The sequence below is a fragment of the Sander vitreus genome, chromosome 16, assembly GCF_031162955.1.
Source record: "Sander vitreus isolate 19-12246 chromosome 16, sanVit1, whole genome shotgun sequence".
In the NCBI taxonomy this organism is placed as follows: domain Eukaryota; kingdom Metazoa; phylum Chordata; class Actinopteri; order Perciformes; family Percidae; genus Sander; species Sander vitreus.
The window spans coordinates 30,128,049-30,148,741 of NC_135870.1; the positions used below are offsets into that span (position 1 = coordinate 30,128,049).

General features: G+C 41.7%; 1 protein-coding gene across 1 annotated transcript in view; it reads right to left on the bottom strand.

The window, feature by feature from the left end:
- chd1 (chromodomain helicase DNA binding protein 1) overlaps positions 1-18,005 on the bottom strand; it is a 39,947-nt gene extending 21,942 nt beyond the window's left edge. The window contains exons 1-14 of the mRNA XM_078271828.1: positions 17,918-18,005; positions 16,734-16,941; positions 15,192-15,323; positions 14,094-14,290; positions 13,661-13,935; positions 11,976-12,201; positions 10,514-10,614; positions 10,224-10,402; positions 9,098-9,222; positions 8,147-8,363; positions 5,832-5,921; positions 4,759-4,949; positions 3,303-3,491; positions 1,072-1,234 (exon numbers count right to left, since the gene is read on the bottom strand). Coding sequence (XP_078127954.1) covers positions 1,072-1,234; positions 3,303-3,491; positions 4,759-4,949; positions 5,832-5,921; positions 8,147-8,363; positions 9,098-9,222; positions 10,224-10,402; positions 10,514-10,614; positions 11,976-12,201; positions 13,661-13,935; positions 14,094-14,290; positions 15,192-15,323; positions 16,734-16,941; positions 17,918-17,970 — 2,346 coding nt within the window. The 5' untranslated portion in view covers positions 17,971-18,005. The remainder of the gene's footprint in view (positions 1-1,071; positions 1,235-3,302; positions 3,492-4,758; positions 4,950-5,831; positions 5,922-8,146; positions 8,364-9,097; positions 9,223-10,223; positions 10,403-10,513; positions 10,615-11,975; positions 12,202-13,660; positions 13,936-14,093; positions 14,291-15,191; positions 15,324-16,733; positions 16,942-17,917) is intronic.
- Positions 18,006-20,693: the final 2,688 nt, after the last annotated feature.

Here is a 20,693-nt window from a genome sequence, read left to right on the forward strand (position 1 = left end):
ACTTCTTCTTAAGGCCCAGACGCACAGAGCCGATGGCCAAAGTCGGCAGAAAAGGCAGTGTGGCTGATCAGTCTCCCCAAATTGGTCAAAAAAGTGCCTCAGAACACACCAAAGCGACGAGACGTAATACGCCTCCATAACAGCAGGCGGCGCTAATCTGTATTGTCGCCCAAAAATGAAAACCAGCAGCTGATTGGACGAACGCGTCACGTGGGTCTGGTTTCTCCGGAAATTCAAAGACAGACTGTCATAGCGGCTTGTTCAGAATACGATCTCATATTGGACTAAAAGCGAGAAACAGGCCGTGCAGTTGGTGAATCTGTCTTCATTTCAGATCAACAAAGGTCAGTTTAAAAGATTTTCGTCAGATTTTGAGAGACTCTAGTCACGCTCATCCCGCTCCCATTTTCTGGGTTAGCACTCTACCAATCAGATTGGTCATTTGAGTCCGACTGCCGGCAGTGCCCGCCCCGCCAATAATACATATCAAATCGGCCCAAATGAAGACCGACAGCCCCTCGGACGGACAACGGCACGGAACACACAGAACAGACTCAAGTCGCCGACCTCACCAGACTGTCAGACGGCCGATTATCGGTGTGGCTTTAAGAAGGAAAGCACTGTTGTTGCCATCTTGGCCTTTGTTTGTGGTGCGATACCAGTTTTATAAAATAGAAAGAAATGACAACATTACGGCACAAATCTTTGTATTCATTTCTCAGCTCCGACTACGTGAGCGTGTCTGTGTAATGTAGAGTTCTTCCTGACATGTAACGTCAGACAGCCAATCACAGACATCATTAGATCTTGGTAGAAGCATGCTGCATGCTGATTGGCTCACTGACACTGATGAGATTTACTCTTTAGGCATTTAAATTAGGTATTGAATGACGAGGCATTTTTGGATACTTTAGAGGCAACTCGGTCGGTGCCTACGAAGTATTGAATTCGGTACCCAGCCCTGGCCTACACTCATCTCATACATGGCCTCTCTGGAACCCAGCAGACGGAAATCCGTCGTAGCCACACAGAACTTGAATTCCTGAACACAGTAAGATAAAGTAAACAGACCTGCAAGGCTTCCGCTCTGCTGAAGAACTCGTTGTCCTCTGGGGGCTTGATAAGGTAACAGTGGTTACAACACTTCTTCAGCTCCATCATGATGTTCAGGAAGCCCGACGTGCTGCCTTTGGTACCTTTGCTCAGAGCCTTGTAGTTCCTGGTCAGGATCCATCTGGTCACAAACACAAGACACACACACACATTACTGTACTATTCTATAAATGATGCGCAAATGTCTAGCAGCAGAAGTAGATTCACTAGAAATGTCCGCAACCATAATGACAAACTCATCTCTGCATCACTCAACAAGAATGAACTGATTGACTGAAGATGTTGCAGGGCACTTTGAAGGATTTTTGAGTATGATGTGGGAAGTACGGCTGTGTTCAGACTATAGACTATAAAATATAGACGTAGCCTCCGTGATGTCACCCATAGGTTTCGAAAGAGCCAAAATGAAGCTCAAAGTGGGTGGCTCTCCGCAGCCATCGCCATCTTGGCAGTGCCTGACTTCAGCTAATCCAAAAATGGGCAGAGAGGTGGAGCGTGGCTGGAGCTGAGGCAGGCTGAATGAAGCCTACAGTCTATGTTGGCTCCCTGTGACGGCAGCCACCTGTCACCCAAAGCCTGAATACAATTTAAAAGGGTGAGTTATAAAAATAAATCCACCACCGCCCACAGTTGGAACATGAAGGTTTAATTTGGCTAAGGAAACCAAAACCGTTTTTTTGTACCAGGCTGTAAACATGTTTAATTCTGCTGTAAAGTTGGACATTTTAACATGGGGCTCTATGGGGATCAGAGCCAGCCTCAAGTGGCCACCCAAACTGCAGTTTTTGGCACTTCCCCATTGGCTTCATGATGTTTATCTAGCCATCTATCTAATAAAGCGGTGTGTGTGTGTGTGTGTGTGTGTGTGTGTGTGTGTCTTTGAGGGGAAGGTAACCTGCACGTCACAGGCTGACGCCACCTGCAGAACGCTTCCAACGTTACATGATTGCTGGATATACCAAACTAACTTTTCTTCACTTTCCTGGAGCACGAGCGGATAGCATACAGGAACATCGCAACTGTTGTGCAAGTTTGCCTCTAACTTTCACCACTTATAACTTATTACGTTAATACCGCTGTTTAAAAAAAGCTAATCATACCTATTACCAGGGTACCTGTAACTTTACGCCTATTTTCCTCACAAAAACCGAAAACCTGGCAAATATATTTATTACAGCCAATAGATTACTACAATCACAATAAAGTACTCGACGGGGGAACAAACTTCGACACAACACCGAATACTTTAATGTATTTAACAGTCTTTGCCAACGGCTTTGACTTTGACAGTTTTGCAGCATGATTACTGGATATAATGTTAACAACCAAACTTTTCTTCGCCTTCCCGGAGCAACAGCTGATTGCTTACATGGACAGCGCACGAGAGATGAGACAACACCGCAGTCATTAAACTGTGGCAATATGCAATATCGTTGACGAAAAAGACAACACTACAATGTTTTCTCTGGAGCTAAATGTGAGATTGTCTCTGTAGGCTACTCGCTCCGGTTCTGGTGGTTGATTAACGCAGATATGTGCCGATTAGCTCTCATAATGGGCCAGGTGGATAGCACACTGCCATGAGTCCATGACGCCAATGTCTGGTTATTCCACATTACACTGTCATTGTGATATTTTGTGATTACATTCTGAATCTGCAACATTCTCTGTCAGGTAAATACAATGTCTTCCTCTGATCTAGAAGTAGCCTACACAGTAAGTCAGTAGTAGGCTATACAGTGGAGGTGCATATTAAGTGGTTTGGGGTCCTGCAAGTAATGTTGGGGTACAATTTGGTTTTGATGAATTCTACAAGCAGCATTACCACAGGCCAAATAATCAGCCTGTTCCAAACAGGCACGTTTTCAACGGGCACTTGATTAGTTTATTTAATTTTTTCTCTTTTCTTTGTGTTCATTTCTAGAATTGGTTGACAATACAATACATGCATTTATAATGTATATTATTGTTAAATATTCTTCGATAAAGTTATTCTTATCCACATACATAAGGTCTATTTTCATTGCAGCTCCAAAATTCACTATATCGGCCGCAATATTGGTAATCGGTGACTCTTTCCCCTCTCAAATCTGCATTGGTCTTCAAAAGCCCATATCAGGCCCTAAAGACAAGAAATCAGCGTTTAGTGTTTTTGTTTTTGATTTAAAAGGGTAGTGTCCAGCTCTTACTTGTAATACTGTTTCTGGATAGCACTCATCTCCACTCTGAGGATCTGCTCCACTTTGGCAGGAAGAGATTTCTCCACATCCTTCTTGACTCGGCGCAGTAAAAAAGGTTCCAGCTCTTTGTGCAGGCTGGCGTAGCCTGAGTCCCTGCCTTTACCATGTGCCTCCTCAAACAGCTCCCAAGAGTGAAACCTTAAGAAGCAAGACAAACAACACACATTAATGGTGGTGTAGTAATACAGTCAACTCATGGCACACGATAATGGACTAAAATTACTTATTAATTTCCCCCAAGAAGCAAACTGTGCAAAAACTAATTAGGTTTCATCATTCTTATTTTGTACTAAGTGCTTCATAGGTTTGTTTGTATCATAAATAATTTCATGATATACATGTTTGGAAAAAAGATGTTAAAACAGTAGTTGCAAACGTTTAGCCAGTGACCCCTTAAAATGAAGTTTCCTAGCAACCCAGGTCTCACGTTGCATGTGTCTATGAATTTCTCCATCTCTTTTTGTCAGATTCTCATTTGAATAACTGAGGCTTAAAGAGTAAAAACTGTCCAGTATTTTACGGGAGAAAAATCAAAGATAAGAAAAGAGGCGAAACAAAAAGAATACAAATCTGTGTAGGAGAGCTATTCATTCTTCTTAGTTAAAAAGTCTAAAAATTGAAGCGGCAGAACCAGACATATTGTCTCTTTTATTCCACGAATAATTCTTCCTTGCCAAAAAAAAATAAATGATGCCTGCCTTACTCATACCTGCAAACTCAGAAGGGCTGAAAAAGGTGAAGAAGACCGCAGTAGGTTTTTGAAACTCCCGAAATTGAAGGGCTCGGCTAACTTTCGGCTAAATTATTTCATTGTTTCCAAATGTTGACCGAATGGATCAAATTCTGATAGTTAAACAAGTCATTTCACGGGGGTTGTGACGCTCAAAACAATGTATTTACTGATTTACAGACGTCTCTTGCCATCCAAGTCTATGGGACAGAGTCTTTTTGGGCTCCATGGCATCATGTGACGCACACGGAAGTTGTAATTGCCCCGCCAGGGCAGCCGTCACTGTTTGTCGCTGTTAGTAGAGAATCCAGTCTGCTGTGTAGTTGATATACTTCACTGATAAACTACAGAATTGCACAGTAACAATCGGCTTCATGATCATAGATAGTTTTTGTATCACGTCTCACTTCAGTTTTTTGTTTGTTTCTCTCTTTTAAAAAAAAAAATGGAGGCCTGCAAAACCAATCAAGACGTTCCTCTGGTTGCACACTGCGTTTGTGTCACGTTGAAGATGGAGTCACAGCAGTTTCAAGTGGCATCGCTATGACGATCAGCTAATTAAGGGGGTACTATCTGCAGTGGAAACGAAATCGGGAAAAGCGAGTCAAGTTGCACCGAGCCATACAGTACCATGCAGTGAATTAGTATTTGAGTATAACACTTGATATGGCCTACTTCTCGGGCATAATGAAGTGCAGCAAGGACCAGAGCTCTTTCAGGGAGTTCTGCAGTGGCGTTCCTGTGATCAGAAGCCTGTGATTGGACTTGAAGTCCATCATGGTCTTGTAGAGGAGGGAGTCATCATTCTTCAGTCGGTGCGCCTCATCCACACCAATGAAGGCCCAGTTAACACTGCCTAAAAATGACTGTAGACACACACACATGTTACAAGTTTCACATGTACTAATATTATACTACACAGTTTTAGAACAGACCTTTACAATATGTGTCATAAATAAAATGTGATTAATTATAAAGGAGTAGGGTTGGGTACCAAAATTGGAACCGGTTCCTAAACGCAAGGTATCTACCGGACCGAATGACAGCGCAGATTTCAGTGCCACTTAAATGCTTGTGCTGTTCTCTGGTGCTCCGAAATGGAGGTTACAGGCAACAGAAGCATCGCTGCATGTGACACTAGTAAACACTACACTTGGCAGCCGGTAATGTTAGCCTACCGTTAGCTAGCTTAGACATGTTGAAAATGCTGACAGCTAAACGCTGTAACGTGGGTTTATTTCACTGGAATACATTTTCACTGCTGCAGTTGGAGAAACAACGACGGGACTTAATGGTGCGTTCAATTGCACCTCTTAAGCTCATGGTGCATTCAATGTTGTTGTAATGTACCTGCCTATCTGCCATCTTGGTTCTTTGACTGGTGAAATAAGTTATTGTTATTACATTTATTTTTTAAATAGATTATTTAAAGTTTGATCATATGGCCTTAGCAATAAACAAGTTGTTCTTTAACTGTCGTTCTGTGCTAATCCTTTTCTTTAAAGTATCGGTCCAGGCACCGGAAAAAACAGGGCTGCACGAAATGAGGAAAATATGCGATTGAAAGTAAAAATTTAAAGTGCAGTCTAGTGTCTATTGAGATATGCGATGTGTTTATTGCGCAAGTTGATATTGCGATTAAAAAAACGATACATGTGCAGTCCAAGAAAAAACCCAAACGATACCCAACCCTAGTGATGAACAGCAGCAAAGCCCACAGCCCATGATAAAGTGAAGTAGCTGCTGACCTTGTCTTTGAGAAGAATCTCATATGTTGTGAGGATGATGTTAAGTTTCAGTCTCTTGCTGTGGACATGCATCCACTCGTGTGTCCTGATCTATTAAAAGAAAACGGGTAAAAAGGAAAAAAATGTTGAGACAGTCATTAACAAACTGATGCCTTTGCTGCTGTATGTAGAGCTGGAACAATTCCAAATGTTGCTGTACAATTGTCTCAGAAATAATTGTGTGTGTGTGTGTATCTATCTATCTATCTATCTATTCATTCATGTGACCCAGATAATATAATAAAACAGCTAACAGCCTATGAAGTAAACCTTGCAGTTAAAAAAAAACAAAACAAACCGACAATTAGACATTTACAGTGGTGCTTATAAGTTTACATACCCATGCTAAAGTTGACTAAAAAGGAATAAAATAATAATCTTTTGGAAACTGATCTCAATGCCTTAATAAAAAAAAATTAATTAATAAATCCAACCTTTAAAGGACACCAATTTTCTTTGTGAATGAATGATGTATCGTAAATAAATAAATGTTCTTCCTTAAAATACAGGGGGCATAAGTCAGTACACCCCTATGTTAAATTCCCATAGAGGCAGGCAGACTTTTATTTTGAAAGGCCAGTTATTTCATGGATTCAGGATACTATGCATCCTGATAAAGTTCCCTTGGCCTTTGGAATTAAAATAGCCAGTCCCCCCCAATCATCACATACCCTTCACCATACCTAGAGATTGGACTCGAGTCGCACTTAAGTCGCACAAACAGCTGACTTCGGCTTCGAGACTCGTCAACAACCTGTTTTCATGCAATTATTGCTTTTTAAATCAAAATGTATTCATGCATTTATATTTTCTTTTATTGGCGCATATACGTTGGGGAAACGTATGACGAGCTGCACGTCCCCGGCCCTTTGCCATAACGCGCAACGTAACGCATGTGCCTATGTGCGCGCACTCACATATCAAAATATGCATTGGCGATGGCGACACCAAGTCCTCCTGGAGTTGGGCCTTTTCTCATTAGTTTTGCTTTCAATAACTTGGTAAACAGTGGCAGTAAGAGAACAGCTACATGCAAGGTGTGTGGCACCAAGATAAATGATGCCGGATCAACAACGTCGGACTTCATCAGGCATCTCCAAACGCACCCAGATAGGTCAGTCACTCACACGCTAATGTGAAAAGAGACGTCACATTTAGCATATATAATCACAGGTAACAAGCTAACCATCGCTAAGTGTTGTGCTAATGCTGGGAACAGGCACATTGTATCTTATAATTAGTAGTTGCTGAGGCTCAGACATCCATGGCGCACAGGAGGCGGGACGCACAGATCCATCTCCCCAGGAACAAACGCTGTGTCGGGGGGGGCAAACTCATGTGATGCGTAATTGATCCCGTGGATGATTTGTAGGCTATCAAGAGAACAAGGTGTACCCGGTCCACCAAACACTGGGCCGTCTTGACTGTCTTAATTCTGCACATATTTCTGTTGCTGTAGTCCTATTTACTATTTCATTATTTCATCCATGCGTGGCGCAGCAGATCACCTGCCGTGGAGACGCTGGCCTCACTAACCTCTCCTCCTCTGAGTCGGGTCTCCCTCGCGCTGGACTCAGTTTCACTGAGCCTACTAACACTTAGAAAATAAATAAATGGCATTACATCAGTGAGTTCAAACTGCTTATTGTGCGTAATTTGGACTGACACTGAGATGCATGTTGTTCTGTAACTGGTGTGGCGCTGCCACTATTCTCTTGATTTCCACTTCAACATTAGACATTTTTTTGAGTGAAAGAGACGTTACATTTAGCATATATAATCACAGGTAACAAGCTAACCATCGCAAAGTGTTGTGCTAATGCTGGGAACATGCCCATTGTATCTTTATAGTTGTGTCCATATGAAGTGACAGCCTTAGGTTAATATTTCACCAGGTCAGAGGTCTAGAGGGATGTGTTAAGTAGACCCCATAAAGTTATCCTACAGCTGATGTTGATACTGTACTGTCTGGATGGAGCTACAGGACATGTTTTCAATTCATAAGATTTAACAATACAGTGTTAGGGACAGATCAGATGGCCAGAGACTGGAGACTTGACTTGGACTTGCCCCTCAAAGACTTGACTTGGACTCGAGCTCAAAGACTTGAGACTTGACTTGGACTTGCAAAAAATGACTTGTGAACATCTCTGTATTAGGCTAACTGAAATACAACCACTTTAGCATGGGTTCATAAACTTATGAGCACCACTGTATGTAATAATTGTTACAGGCCTGTCTGTATACATGTGTAACAGGTGTTGGAAGCACCATACCATGTTCCTGCTGCTGATGTCTCCCAGGTAGACCACAACATTCATCAGAGGGGCCCAGAGCTGGATTTCTCTCTGCCAGGAGGTTAGTGTAGAGAGGGGCACAACCAGCAAGAAGGGTCCATACAGTTGGTGCTCATGAAACAGGTAGTTGAGGAAGCTAATTGTCTGGATGGTCTTCCCTAAACCCATCTCGTCAGCGAGGATGCAACTGTTGCCTCTATGAATGAAAACAGAGCGGAAGAGAGACGACACATAAGCTCAGCTTGTGGGCCTGCTACACACTACTAAACAATGGATCATGCAGCATATGACCATCGGACAAATGCAGGGTTCAAAATTAGCACCATCTACTAGCCAAATGCTGGTAAAATATGCAAGTGGCTGGTAGATTTGTTTCACTAACCAGCAAAAAAAATAATGGTACTCTAGCTGGTAAAATTTGGACATTCACTAGCCATTTGGCTGGTGGACAAAAAAGTTAATTTTGAACCCTGGATATATTACATTTATATATTAGGTGCCACTATGAGGGTTCCCACACCATCTTAACCATCAAATCAAGGACTTTAAAAATTTGAATTCAAGGATCCAACATGGTATAGTTCAGACATGGTACAACACCGATATTTTTTATGAGAACTAGCAGGCTTCACAAAAGCTCAAAGACAAGAATTTCACCTCTCTCTGTTATGGCAGACTATCTGGCCTATTGCCTTCTCTAACACAGCAGTGCAGAACAACACATTATTATTTACTAACGTTAAGTATAAAAAAAAAAAAAAAAAAAAGATATACAATTTTTTTCCCCCCCTCAAAAGACAAAAAACTTTCAAGGATTTTAAGGACCCATAGGAGCCATGCACTATTGCTTGGCTGGGATCCAGCAAAACCCTGATTACTATGGTAGTTTTTTCCAGTTGAAAATTAAGGATTGCTTAAGTCAAGTCATACTTGCACCAGGAGTGGGCCATCCAGTTCAAACTGTCCAACTGGTAGTCTCGGAGCTCCAGTCCATCACCTCCTATGTACGCTGGCTGCTTCTTCATAGGCACAAACCTGGGTCTCTGTTTGAGCACCTACAGGAAAGAACAGCAGTTGGTGAGAGCAGTGTTCAAGTCAAAAATAACGATTCAGTTTATTTAAGACTGGAAACTCCACAGCGCTGTGGAGGAGGGTCTGGCCACGCAGCACTCCTGGATGGGAGAAAAACGTGCTCTGGTTTATTGGCATTTCTTTAAACCAATCACAATCGTCTTGGGCGGCGCCAAGCACCGGCTGCAGCGACGGTGGCTCTGCTAAATAGTCTCGGGAAGGAACTTGTTGTCTTGGAACATTTGCACCCCGCAAAAGAAAAGTCCTCATACAATATTAAATGAAGTTAACTGTTGACACAATACAGTAACGTGAGCTATTTAAATTAGCTGATACATGGTTAAACCCATTGGCTCTTACCAGTGTATCTCAGTGTGTATTTTGTCTAGAGATGGCCCGATACCATTTTTTGCTTCCCGATACCGATTCTGATACCTGAACTTGCGTATCGGCCGATACCGAGTACCGATCCGATACCAGTGTGTCATATATTTTATTATGTTTTAACAGCTGTATACTACTATCCCTGTATGGATGTGATACGATTTCTATTTTTGTTGTCGGTCTGACTCAGGTTAAACTCTTTGTGAAACATGAACAAACACAAACAATGAATGCCCCAGAACTTTATTTTATTATCCAGTTTGACAGTCAGTTATAACGGAAAAAGAACATAAACAAACTACTTTAACGTAGATTTTCTTTAGGGCTTTATTACGTGGTATCGGATCGGTGCATATACTCCAGTACTTCCCGATACCAGCGTTTTAGGCAGTATCGGAGCCGATACCGATACTGGTATCGGTACAGCTTTAATTTTGTCCATAGCAAATCCAACCAATTGGTCCCAAAAACGTCCCAGTTAGAGAGGAAATTGGTGTAAAGACTACACCAAGCTTGACTAAATTAAAAACTATCACTCTCCCAGGGTATAGCTCATTACCAACGTACTGCCACTGCCAATGGAGACTTGGCATTGTATTACCTTGCAGTCTCTGGATGGAATGGTCTTGGACTGGTTTCTGCACATGTAGTCATCGATGCATTTCTGGAACTTTTTGCCGATCAGAGCACCATCTTCCCAGCTACACTCTGAGTATGGCAGACCCTGCCACTTGCACAGGTAGTCTGGGTAACCAGCCGCTGACTTCTGATTCGAATGTCCTGCTCAAATGAATTCAGACCCATATTTAGTCAAACAAATATGGCATCAAATGTATTCAGAGTAAAATGCTTCATACACAAAACAAGTGATGCATCCTGTAGAAAAGGTACCTATGATTCGCTCAACAAGCTGGTACTGAGAGTGCAGGTCATCCATCATTTCTTGCTGACAGTTGAAATACTCTATATCCTCTGGTGAGGCTGCCTTTAACCTGGGGAGAGGACAAAAAGCATTTCAAAATAAGCAATGGTCTGTATTCCATTTCTAATCTGAGTCCAACCAACTATTTTTCAGAGGGTACTAAATCAAATTTTACATTTGACAAATTGTTATTTTTATCATAACAAATGACCGGTTTAGTTCCCTGAAGAGACTAGAATATTGTTCAGCGTTGCGGCAAAAAAACAGGGTAACCCTTTTATGTTTCTATACCAACTAAATGGTCCCGCTGAAATAAATGACGCGTCTGTTTTTTTCATTGCTCAGGAGACACTGCAGTGACTTAAATGTGATTAAAATCTTAACCAATGAAAGTGGACAACATTGTCATCAGTCACATGGGGCAGAGGGTCACTGAAGAGGTTTCATGGAGTCTTGTGCATGACAGTTATGTCAGTGGCTTACACTGCCAGTCATAATGATTGAATACAGGTTCGACTGGATGACATGTGTTTATGTACAAATAGCTATTCTGAGACATTACATCAACTATTTTTAGGTAGGTATGTTAAGGCTCAAATGAACAAAATCAGTCTAGGTTAGTAGTAATAGTAATAGTTTTTTTTAATGTCTTACTTCAGGCTGCTATAGTATAACAACACAGACCTCTACAAACATCAGACTGTTTGGTTATAACTTGACTCAGCCAGACATTTCTCCGTTCTCGACTGAGGTGGTTGGCATAGCGTCGCATAGAGTCTCCGATTTAATGGAAGGCTTTTACTATTTAATGTTTCTGTTTTGAAAACAAAACAACAATATCTGAATCACAAAATTAAAAACCAAATAACTACCCAACGTACAAATATTCTAATAGTCCAGCCCTACTTATTTTGATGCTTGATGTCGCTTAAAATCAATGAATACTTGTGGATAAATAATCATGATCTCAATATTGATCAAAAGCATCGTGGTTATCCTTTTGGCCCTAACCGTGCAGACGTCCTCAGTGGTCAGTAGAAGACTGGGCAGCTTTCACGGTCAGTATGTTTGTTTACCTTTTGTAAGTAGGGTTGGGCCACATTGAGAAAATCAGATGTCACCATATTCTTCTGTCATGATGTGCTTCTTTATGAAAATATCTTCACAATTAGATTTTAGATATAATCATCAATAATGTGGATATAATAACTCTAGAAGAAAGTGGCTAAAGGCAAATAACAGAACAGCTAAAAGAAAATGACATCACTTTACTGTAACGCAGCCTTTAAAACCAGGAAAAGACAACTCTTCAGACATATTTACGATATCTTAAATCTACAACGATATCTAGTCTCATGTCACACTATCGATATATTACCCAGGCCTATTTGTAAGACTGTGATCAAATTTAATAAAGCAGGATGCTCTCACCATCTCTTTTTCTCCGATTCCTTCTTCTTGAAATTGTCCAGTTTCTTCATGCCCTTGACGTTCTGTAACTTAAGTGTCTCCTCTGTCTCCCAAGTGTTGTGGATATGGGCCCAGTTCTTCCACTTTATCAGATACTGGATATCACCAGCCTCTTTGTTGGGATTGAAGTTGACATTGGGGTCCCCGTCTGCTTCTACAGCGTATACAGTGGTTATACTTCCTGTTGCTGTTAGGAAGAAATAAAAGAATATTGTGTAACATATTTATTTTTTCATCCTTAGAACTGGGCTAAAAGAAGGTGAACAGTACAGAGGAACAGGACGTTCAATCTGTTTTTGTCACACCAAAGCAGAGATGTGGACTTGAGACTTGGACTCGAATCATTGTTTTGACGACTTGCGACTTGACAAAAAAATAAATGACTTGAGAATTGACTTGGAAAGTTAATGGCTCGAGACTTGATGCATGATGACTCCGATGACTTGCGTGTATGCATAAGTTTGAATGTCATCTGTTAAATATAAAACAATATAATTTAATGTTGTCTCTTTCGGTCTAACTATCAAGTACGCTATGCAGCTACAGCAGCGCAAACTGTGAACCGTGATTGGACGACTCAAAAAGCTCCCCGATATGTAACTTGATGTCATGACTGGATGTCAGTCAAACTCGTTGCTATGGCAACACGTACCATCAAAGACCCCTGATGAATCCTCATTAGTCGGACCAGACCAGCACAATGGCTGCGTCTGTGCCACGAGTAATCACTTTGGGATGTAAACATTTCACGCAAGAAGAAAAAAAGCAAACTGCTGAATGCAAGACCTGATCATTAAACATTTCGGAGAGCCAGACTACAACCTCAAACTTTGACCCCAAAAAAATAACTCAAGACTTGCTTGCGACTTGGACCAAATGACTTGAGACTTACTTGGGACTTCAGCAAAGATGACTTGGTCACAACACTGCACTAAACGATCTTCCTGGTATCTCCTGACTTCCCCTAAAATAATGGTCTAATCCCTAGGGGCGTTGAAATTAATCATTGCATTGGACGATTCTGCATGGATGCAGTGACAGACCATAATCGATTATTGACAGGCAACATTTTTCCAGTCTTCAACTGTCCAATTTTGGTGAGCTGGTGCAAATTGTAGCCTCATGTTCCTATTGTTAGTGGAGATGAGTGGTACCCGGTGGGGTCTTCTGCTGCTGTAGCCCATCGGCCTCAAGGTTGTTGGTGTTGTGGCTTCACAAATGCTTTGCTGCACACCTCGGTTGTAACGAGTGGTTATTTGAGTCAAAGTTGATCTTCTATCAGCTGGAATCAATCGGCCCATTCTCCTCTGACCTCTAGCATCAACAAGGCATTTTCGCCCCCCAGGACTGCAGCATACTGGATGTTTTTCCATTTTTTTGTAAACCCTAGAAATGGTTGTCTAGCAATAATATTATTGAAGAGGTGAGGCATCGTGATGCAACATGAAATCGAATCAATTTGAATCGTTGACAAGATAATCGTAATCCAGTTGAATCATGAGACCAGCGAAGATTCATACCCCGACTATTCTCTCCTTCTCCCTACAACTCTTAAAATGTCACAATCCTGAAATCAAATAGCTGGCTAAATACCTGTCTACGTATAGCGACGGTTAAATCATCAGTCTGAGCCCCGTGTTCCTTACCTCTTTTCCTTCCTATCCTGCAGTCCATCACTCTCTCCAGTGTTTCAAACTCATCTTCCTCAGGCTGCGGGACATCTTCACCCAGGACCTCCACCAGGTCGTCCGAATCCGTCTTCAGCTCCTCGTCCTCCTTGTAGCTGACGTTGACGGTGGCTTGCCGCCGTGGCCCCGCAGACGCCGCCTTCTTGTAGTTCTCATCCTCATCATCAGAAGAGGAACACTTCTGGGATTTCTTCTTCTGGTTACTGCTTTTCTTCCCATTCCGAAAATTCATCCTGAGACATGACAAGACGTAAACAATTATAATACACGTGCTGAGTTAAACTCGCGCCACTCTGTGTTCCTTTAAAATTATCAATACCTTTACAGCTGAGGTGAGAATAATGTAACCCTGTGTACCCAGGCGGCCATTAAACAGCTACTGTCCACTTACTTGGTTGGAGGCTTTCTGCTTTTGATTTTGTGACTAGGCTCGTAGTCGGATGCCGTTTCGTCACTGTTGTCCTCCGCTGATGAGTCTGATCCAGAACCACTCCCAGATCCAGAACCCGACCCAGAGTCAGAGGAGCCTGAATTTCTTCTCTTTTTGGATCCACTTGATGAGTCGGATCCATCGCTACTTGACGAGTCCTAGAGTAGATTATCATCAAAGACATACAGTTCATGTATAATCAGATGGCACCAATTCATTGTGCAACTCCAGTTACAGATGTCAGTTATGTAAACTCAGGATTTACGCCAGTGCATTGTAACTGGTTGATATATTTTTTATATATACTTTTTTATATTTTGTATATATAGTAAAGTTGTCTTACTAAGATGTCTTACAATCTAATTTAGTTTATTGTTTTTTGTGTTTCCTTCGTATTGCTTAATAACTTTTGTTTTCATATTTGCCATACAAATAGATTTATATAATTAATATAAATCATTCTAATATTGCATTAATGTTCATGCAACTGTTTACTGTGTTTTGTCCAAATATTTGGACAGATTGTATGGTGACGCTTTGGCAACATTGTTATTGAAACTTTCATGCCAATAAAGCCCCTTTGACTTGGATTGAATTAAGAGAGAGAGAGAGAGAGAGAGAGAGAGAGACAGAAAGAGCGACAGAGACACACAGAGAGACACACAGAGAGACAGAGACACACAGAGAGAGACAGAGAGAGAGAGACTGAAGTTTGCAGTACAGTTTAGGCTTTTAGTCAGTAGTAAATGCTCCAACTCCTATAGACCCAAGCTAAGTTTCCTTGTGTGTGTCTTGCTTGCCACCTGTTGGTTACAGTGAAGGGGGTTGGCCCCTAAGTTAGGCCCAGGCCCAGGCTTACTTAAGGTGGACTGACCTTTAAGTAGGACTAGCTATTCTCATTTTAGCGACAAGCCGTTCCTCAGAGTTTTGCTCAGCACCGGGCCTTACAACTTCTCGGGGGAAACCCTGAAACTAATGACATCGCTAACGGGTGTTGATTAGTTCCCAGTCAAACAGCACAGGGAAAAAAAAGTGTATTGGGGATCATTTTAAACAAACCTCATCCGATCCACTATTTGAGGAGCTTTGTCTCTTTTGCTGCAGCTGCTGTTGTTGCTGCTGCTGCTGCTGCTGTTTCCTGAGCATAGCAGATCTTTGCACTGCAAGGATACTTGGGTTGGACTTCCAGAACTGCAGTGAAAGAGTGTAGCGGAAGGTTAGCCAAGAATATGTCAACTGGTTAAAAAGTCTTTCACATGACAAGAGTCGATCACTGTGTTAAAGGACAATTCCGGCGCACCCACTCTGTCGCTCTCTGGGACATGTTTTCATGCTAATCGACTGAGTTTTTAGCTTGCAAGAAGCTAGCGCGGACCGCCGATTAGCTTACAACGCTAGTATTCAGGACACAGGGAACATAAAAACAAATTGCTATTTATACCACTAAAAAGGCTCAAAATATCACCAAACTTCAACGGTAGCATAATGAGGGTCCCTACATGTTAACCGAAGCATTGAGAACTTTGTAAGTGTACAGACAGTTTATTGAACGATGAGCTGCGGGAGCTCCGTGAAAGGGCTACGAGAGAGAGAGAGCTACAGGTAGTCAATGCCGCAACACCGCCTCGTACTTCGGGAAACTGGTGGTGTCCCTGCGGACATTGTGAAGCTATGGCCACTGAACAGGAGTGTCTGTGTCGCACGGAGTGGGACCTGTTGCATCGCGATGCCCAAGAGACGCAGTGTTTTGTACAGTCTGAAGATTTCCCCTCTGATAAACAGGGCTGGACTTGAAACTTTTTGGCGACCCAGACCGGAGGGACCAGATGGACATATTTTGAGCCTTTTTAGTGGTATAAATAGCGATTTGTTTTTACGTTCCCTGTGCCCCGAATACTAGATACTTATCAGAAAGGGGAAATCTTCAGACTGTACAAAACACCGCACTAGCTTCTTGCAAGCTAAAACCCAAAAACAACTGTGTCACTAACCGCTCCAAAACAATGTGTCAAACTAGGCCAAAGGTCACACCATCTGAACTCTTAGTATTGCAACCCTGTGTGTTTAAAGCAGTTCCCCAGTGTGAAGCACTCTGATGCTCATTATATTATATATAACAGCAGCTTTACAGTTAACACATAATGATCAAATATCTACATGTCAGTTTAATTACATTAAGGGCTGCACAAGATATCGATTTTAATCAACTGGCGCAATAAACACATCGCGAAAGGCTGGGACATATCGCCAAAGACAGAGATTTTTTGTTTTAGTTAAAAGAAACCATCAGTGGAAAACTGCAATTTATAATGTAATTGCCACTTTTTTTTGTCATGCCTTTTATATTGAATTAAATTTCCAATTAATTCAATAAAAGAATGTTGGAAATGATTTCCTTTCATTTGTTTTAAATCCAACAAGCAGTTTGTTGTTTTTCAGAATACTGAAAGCAGCAGAACTGAGAACACTTTAATATCTGTTTATTTATCACAAGTAATATCGTTATCGCGATATTCAATGTTTTTGCATTGTTTTCCTCATATCGTGTAGCCCTAATAACAATTATGTTTGTTTATTTTCATTGGAATCACATTTCTTTACCTCAGCTCCGTCTATGTTGGACTTGTTTGGCGGTTCCATCTTCTGCTTGGACTTCTCTGTGTCAGAGTCTGACGCGCTGCCAGAGTCTGAGCCACTACCTGAGTCGCTGCTCCCTGATTGGCTGCTGCTGCTCGAGGAGCTGGAACTGGAGCCTGAGGCGGACCCTGATGCAGAGCCGGATCCAGAACCGGATTCATCATCAGAATTACTGTCACATGTAAAGAGAAGAGTTAATAATAATTAGTGAATCATCCACAAATCAAATCAGTTTTGCACACTGGACTCTAGGGCCGACCCAAATGATTCAAAGCTTTGACTGTTGCCATGGTAAACAACGTCCAAATCAGTATTCAAATGCTTTGTTCTTGGTTCTTGAAAGTTATTACACATGCATTACCCCAAAAATCGCCCATGCAATAAGGAATAGTAATCCTTCATGTTTCATTATGCATCGACATTAATTATTTTTCGTTAATATTCTATGGCCTTGTGCACAGATAAACACAATGGCACATATACACTTAAAGTGTAGCATGCATGTAGCATTATTCATTTAGACAATGACAGGCGGCCCTACCATTTATTTATTATATAAGACAAACCCTGTTAATGCAGCTGGAGTGCCACCAAAGGGGAAAAGATGTCGAGCATGAAAGTTTAGCCTTGCACAACTTCTACCACAATGCAACCCAATGTCATCTGGCAATGCAATGTGTTAGGCAAGTATAAACATGTGCAATTGCAGATTTGAGTTAAATGACCTGGTATTAAGCTACTTCCACAGTTTAACCTACAACCATTAAGATCAGGAGCTTTTCAGAATAGTAAAATTCTGCCTCAATGCAGTATATACTGCTGTGTGGTGTACACAACAGTCTTGTGCGAAACAACAATAATGTAAACAGCAGTGACATACTTAGATACATTAGACCATCACTTTATAAATGACACATTTGATTGTAAACAAACTGGAGATGGCAGTGTTCCAGACACAGAAATAGGAGACAGGAGGTAGGAAGTATTTTTGCTCCAGTCTAATGTGTAAAAATAAGGGGCCAGATACAAAGTTACATTCCGATATATTATCAGCTGAGATGACACTTCAATAAAAACAAACAATTTGAATCACTACATCATCAAAACTGCGCTGATGTCTTTTTGGGAAAGATGAACAGTTGATTTACCTTGATTCTCCGCTACTGTTGCTTACACTTTCATCCTCGCTTCGTCCAGCCATGTTGAAGTCCAACAGATAGACTCCCCCCTGACAACCTGTAGTATTAGGGTCCACGTGGTTAACCTGCACCAGATGATACACATTAGCAACTTTAGAAAATACTGTCTGTGAAAATGCCAGGACTGTACCTTCAACGTTGACTAATTTCAGCAACATTATGCTTTTTCCAGCAATATGTATTAAGAGGATATGATAAATGTGGTTGTTAAAATTCGGCACTACACTACAAAATATCACACTGCAGGTACAAATCCTCATGCTTACAAAGTAAGGTGCATTTACAGCCCAGTACACCATCCCTGGCCAACTTTAGCCTCTGCATCAAAGTTCAACCAATGAACTGTCCTTGTGGAGCTGTCAATTCACTTGCGCACGACATATGTTTTTATATGTGAACATTTGTGAAAAGTAACTTATGCTCTGCGTTTTAGTTCTAGGAGAGGTTAACTGTCTGCGTAGCTCACCAAAACACTTATTTTTTATGGATATGTCAAGTTGAAATCAGAACAGACGAGATGTGCGAATGGCTGCAGCTACATGTAACGTTAACGGACTGTGAACTTAGCTGTTCCCTCACCGCAGAGGCCTATCAGGCCCGCGGAGCAGCAGCGGCTTTTCACATCTACACAAAGCCCCGTGACCACTCTAAACACTAAATAACCACTATAACCATAGCCAAGCCCCAAAAAACGTCTTATAGTAAACAGACTCATGCTAATCTCGGTGTCGTCTAGTCTTAGTGTTGCTGCAGTTTAGCTTGTAGCTAACTAGCCAATATCGGCTAATGACGAGCTATTGGCGGGGTAGGTTGGCAGTAACGTTAATGTATGCAGACATGCCAAGGCGCCAGCCAGTATTCTATCTTCGAGCAATCCAGTCCACTACCGTGATAACGCCAGCGGTTTGATTGAAATGATTAATGATGGCCACTTTATTGCTAGCTACATGATGACCGTCCCCTATAACCATAACCAATTACTGTTTGCTAGCTAGCTCTTATGTGTTGTTCTAGTATTATGATTTCTCTGCGTTACAAAATCATAACAATTTAACGTTAAAAGCAACCGTTATAATTCAACATGTGCCGCAACAATGTGGGTCAAAATGTATATGCCGTGCCAGGTTCGGTTTGTTTTACGTTGGTTCAATAAACAAGAAGTGAGAAGGGTGATAGCCCAGCGTTTACTGAGGTTGCCAAGGAAAGTAGCGTTGGCTAGCGCTATGAAGCACGAGGCTAGCACGGAAGCTAACAAAATGACAAAACTTTACGCTAGCTAGCTAGCTAGTTCATCTTAGCAGGGAACCACTGCAATGAGCCCTTTCCGGTTATAGCCGCTACTCGGCGTTCAGCCGTCACCAGTATTTAACTAGCTATGCAAATGAATGTGCAAATAGTGGACCACAGTAGAGTGCGTAACTTATTTAGTACTCATTATTAAACCCACAACGTTAGCTAACCTAACTTCAACCTCTTCCATCTTGTTTTCATTCGCCGCTCACTTCTCGCGGCTTTTACCACATCAACATGCAACTTTTGCTTCCTTTCTCACTCAACTAGCTAGGGGATAAGTAACTCCACGTTCAATGTTACCTGGTGTTATTTTATGTTACCTGGCAAACTCCAAGGAAATTGTTGTTTAAATCCGCCTTTCCACTTCAGAGGTCCTTTCTTCTTTTATTTAACTAGCAGCTGCGCTAGCTAACGCTGCCTTACGCTAGCTAGCTATCTCCCAGATAGGGAGAGCAGCCCCGAACGATTGAGTTCGGTACAAACTGGGGCAATGTTGGTTTTCCTCTACTTCCAAAAATCAAGTAAGTCCCCTTTCCCGATTGAGATGTAATCAAGAAAAGCCCTCGTTGGTCAATTGCGATTGTAGAAAGCTGGCATTTCAATCCAGGGTCTTCCGACAACCGGCCTCCGCCATGACGCCGTAGGGTTCACTTCAGTAGGAAACCCCGGACAGTGACGTAACGACTGTGCGCCTCTCTACTCTGCATCAGCAGCGAACATCTGGCAGCGAAATGGAATAATACACTGATGTTAACTTCAACCCCAACAATAGGGTAATGAACGTGGCTGTGAACGAGGGTAGCCTATTACAGGAGGACAGGTGGAAAGAGAATGGCGTCTTTGAGTCCCGGTGGATTTCGAAACAGTTGTATCTGTGGCAAGTGAATCGGAAGAAGAGCGAAGAGAATGGAGCAAAAGTAAGATTGAAGAATGCAAGGGGGGAATAATTCAGTATGAAGTCACATTGAATTGAAAAGCAAAGGAAGGAAATGAGAGTGTATTGGAAAGTAATTGCTGAGTTTAGAGAACATTCCAGTAACAAGTGACAGCCAGACAGATTGTTACTAGCCTATAGGCTTGAACAAGTAAATCTTAGTTATAGCCTATGATGTGGTGATTGAAATGCTCAATACATTATGGAGAGGAAGGGCAACAGGCTACAATGGGCAAACTGTAAAGGAGCTGATGCATTAAAATGGCTTGGATTGTTTAAATAATTGCCAATTTAGCCTACTATAGCCTTAATTCATGTTAGCAACAGAGTACAGTCAGCTATTGATCCTACCCTGGTTTCCAGCGAATTAGCTGGTGTTAGTAGTTTAGACTAGGTGTCACATTATAACATAAAAATGTAAACATTTTTGTGATTCAGAGTTTGGTAGGATAGATATGTCAGGAATTATAGATAAATGAAACCATTACTGCAGCTGTA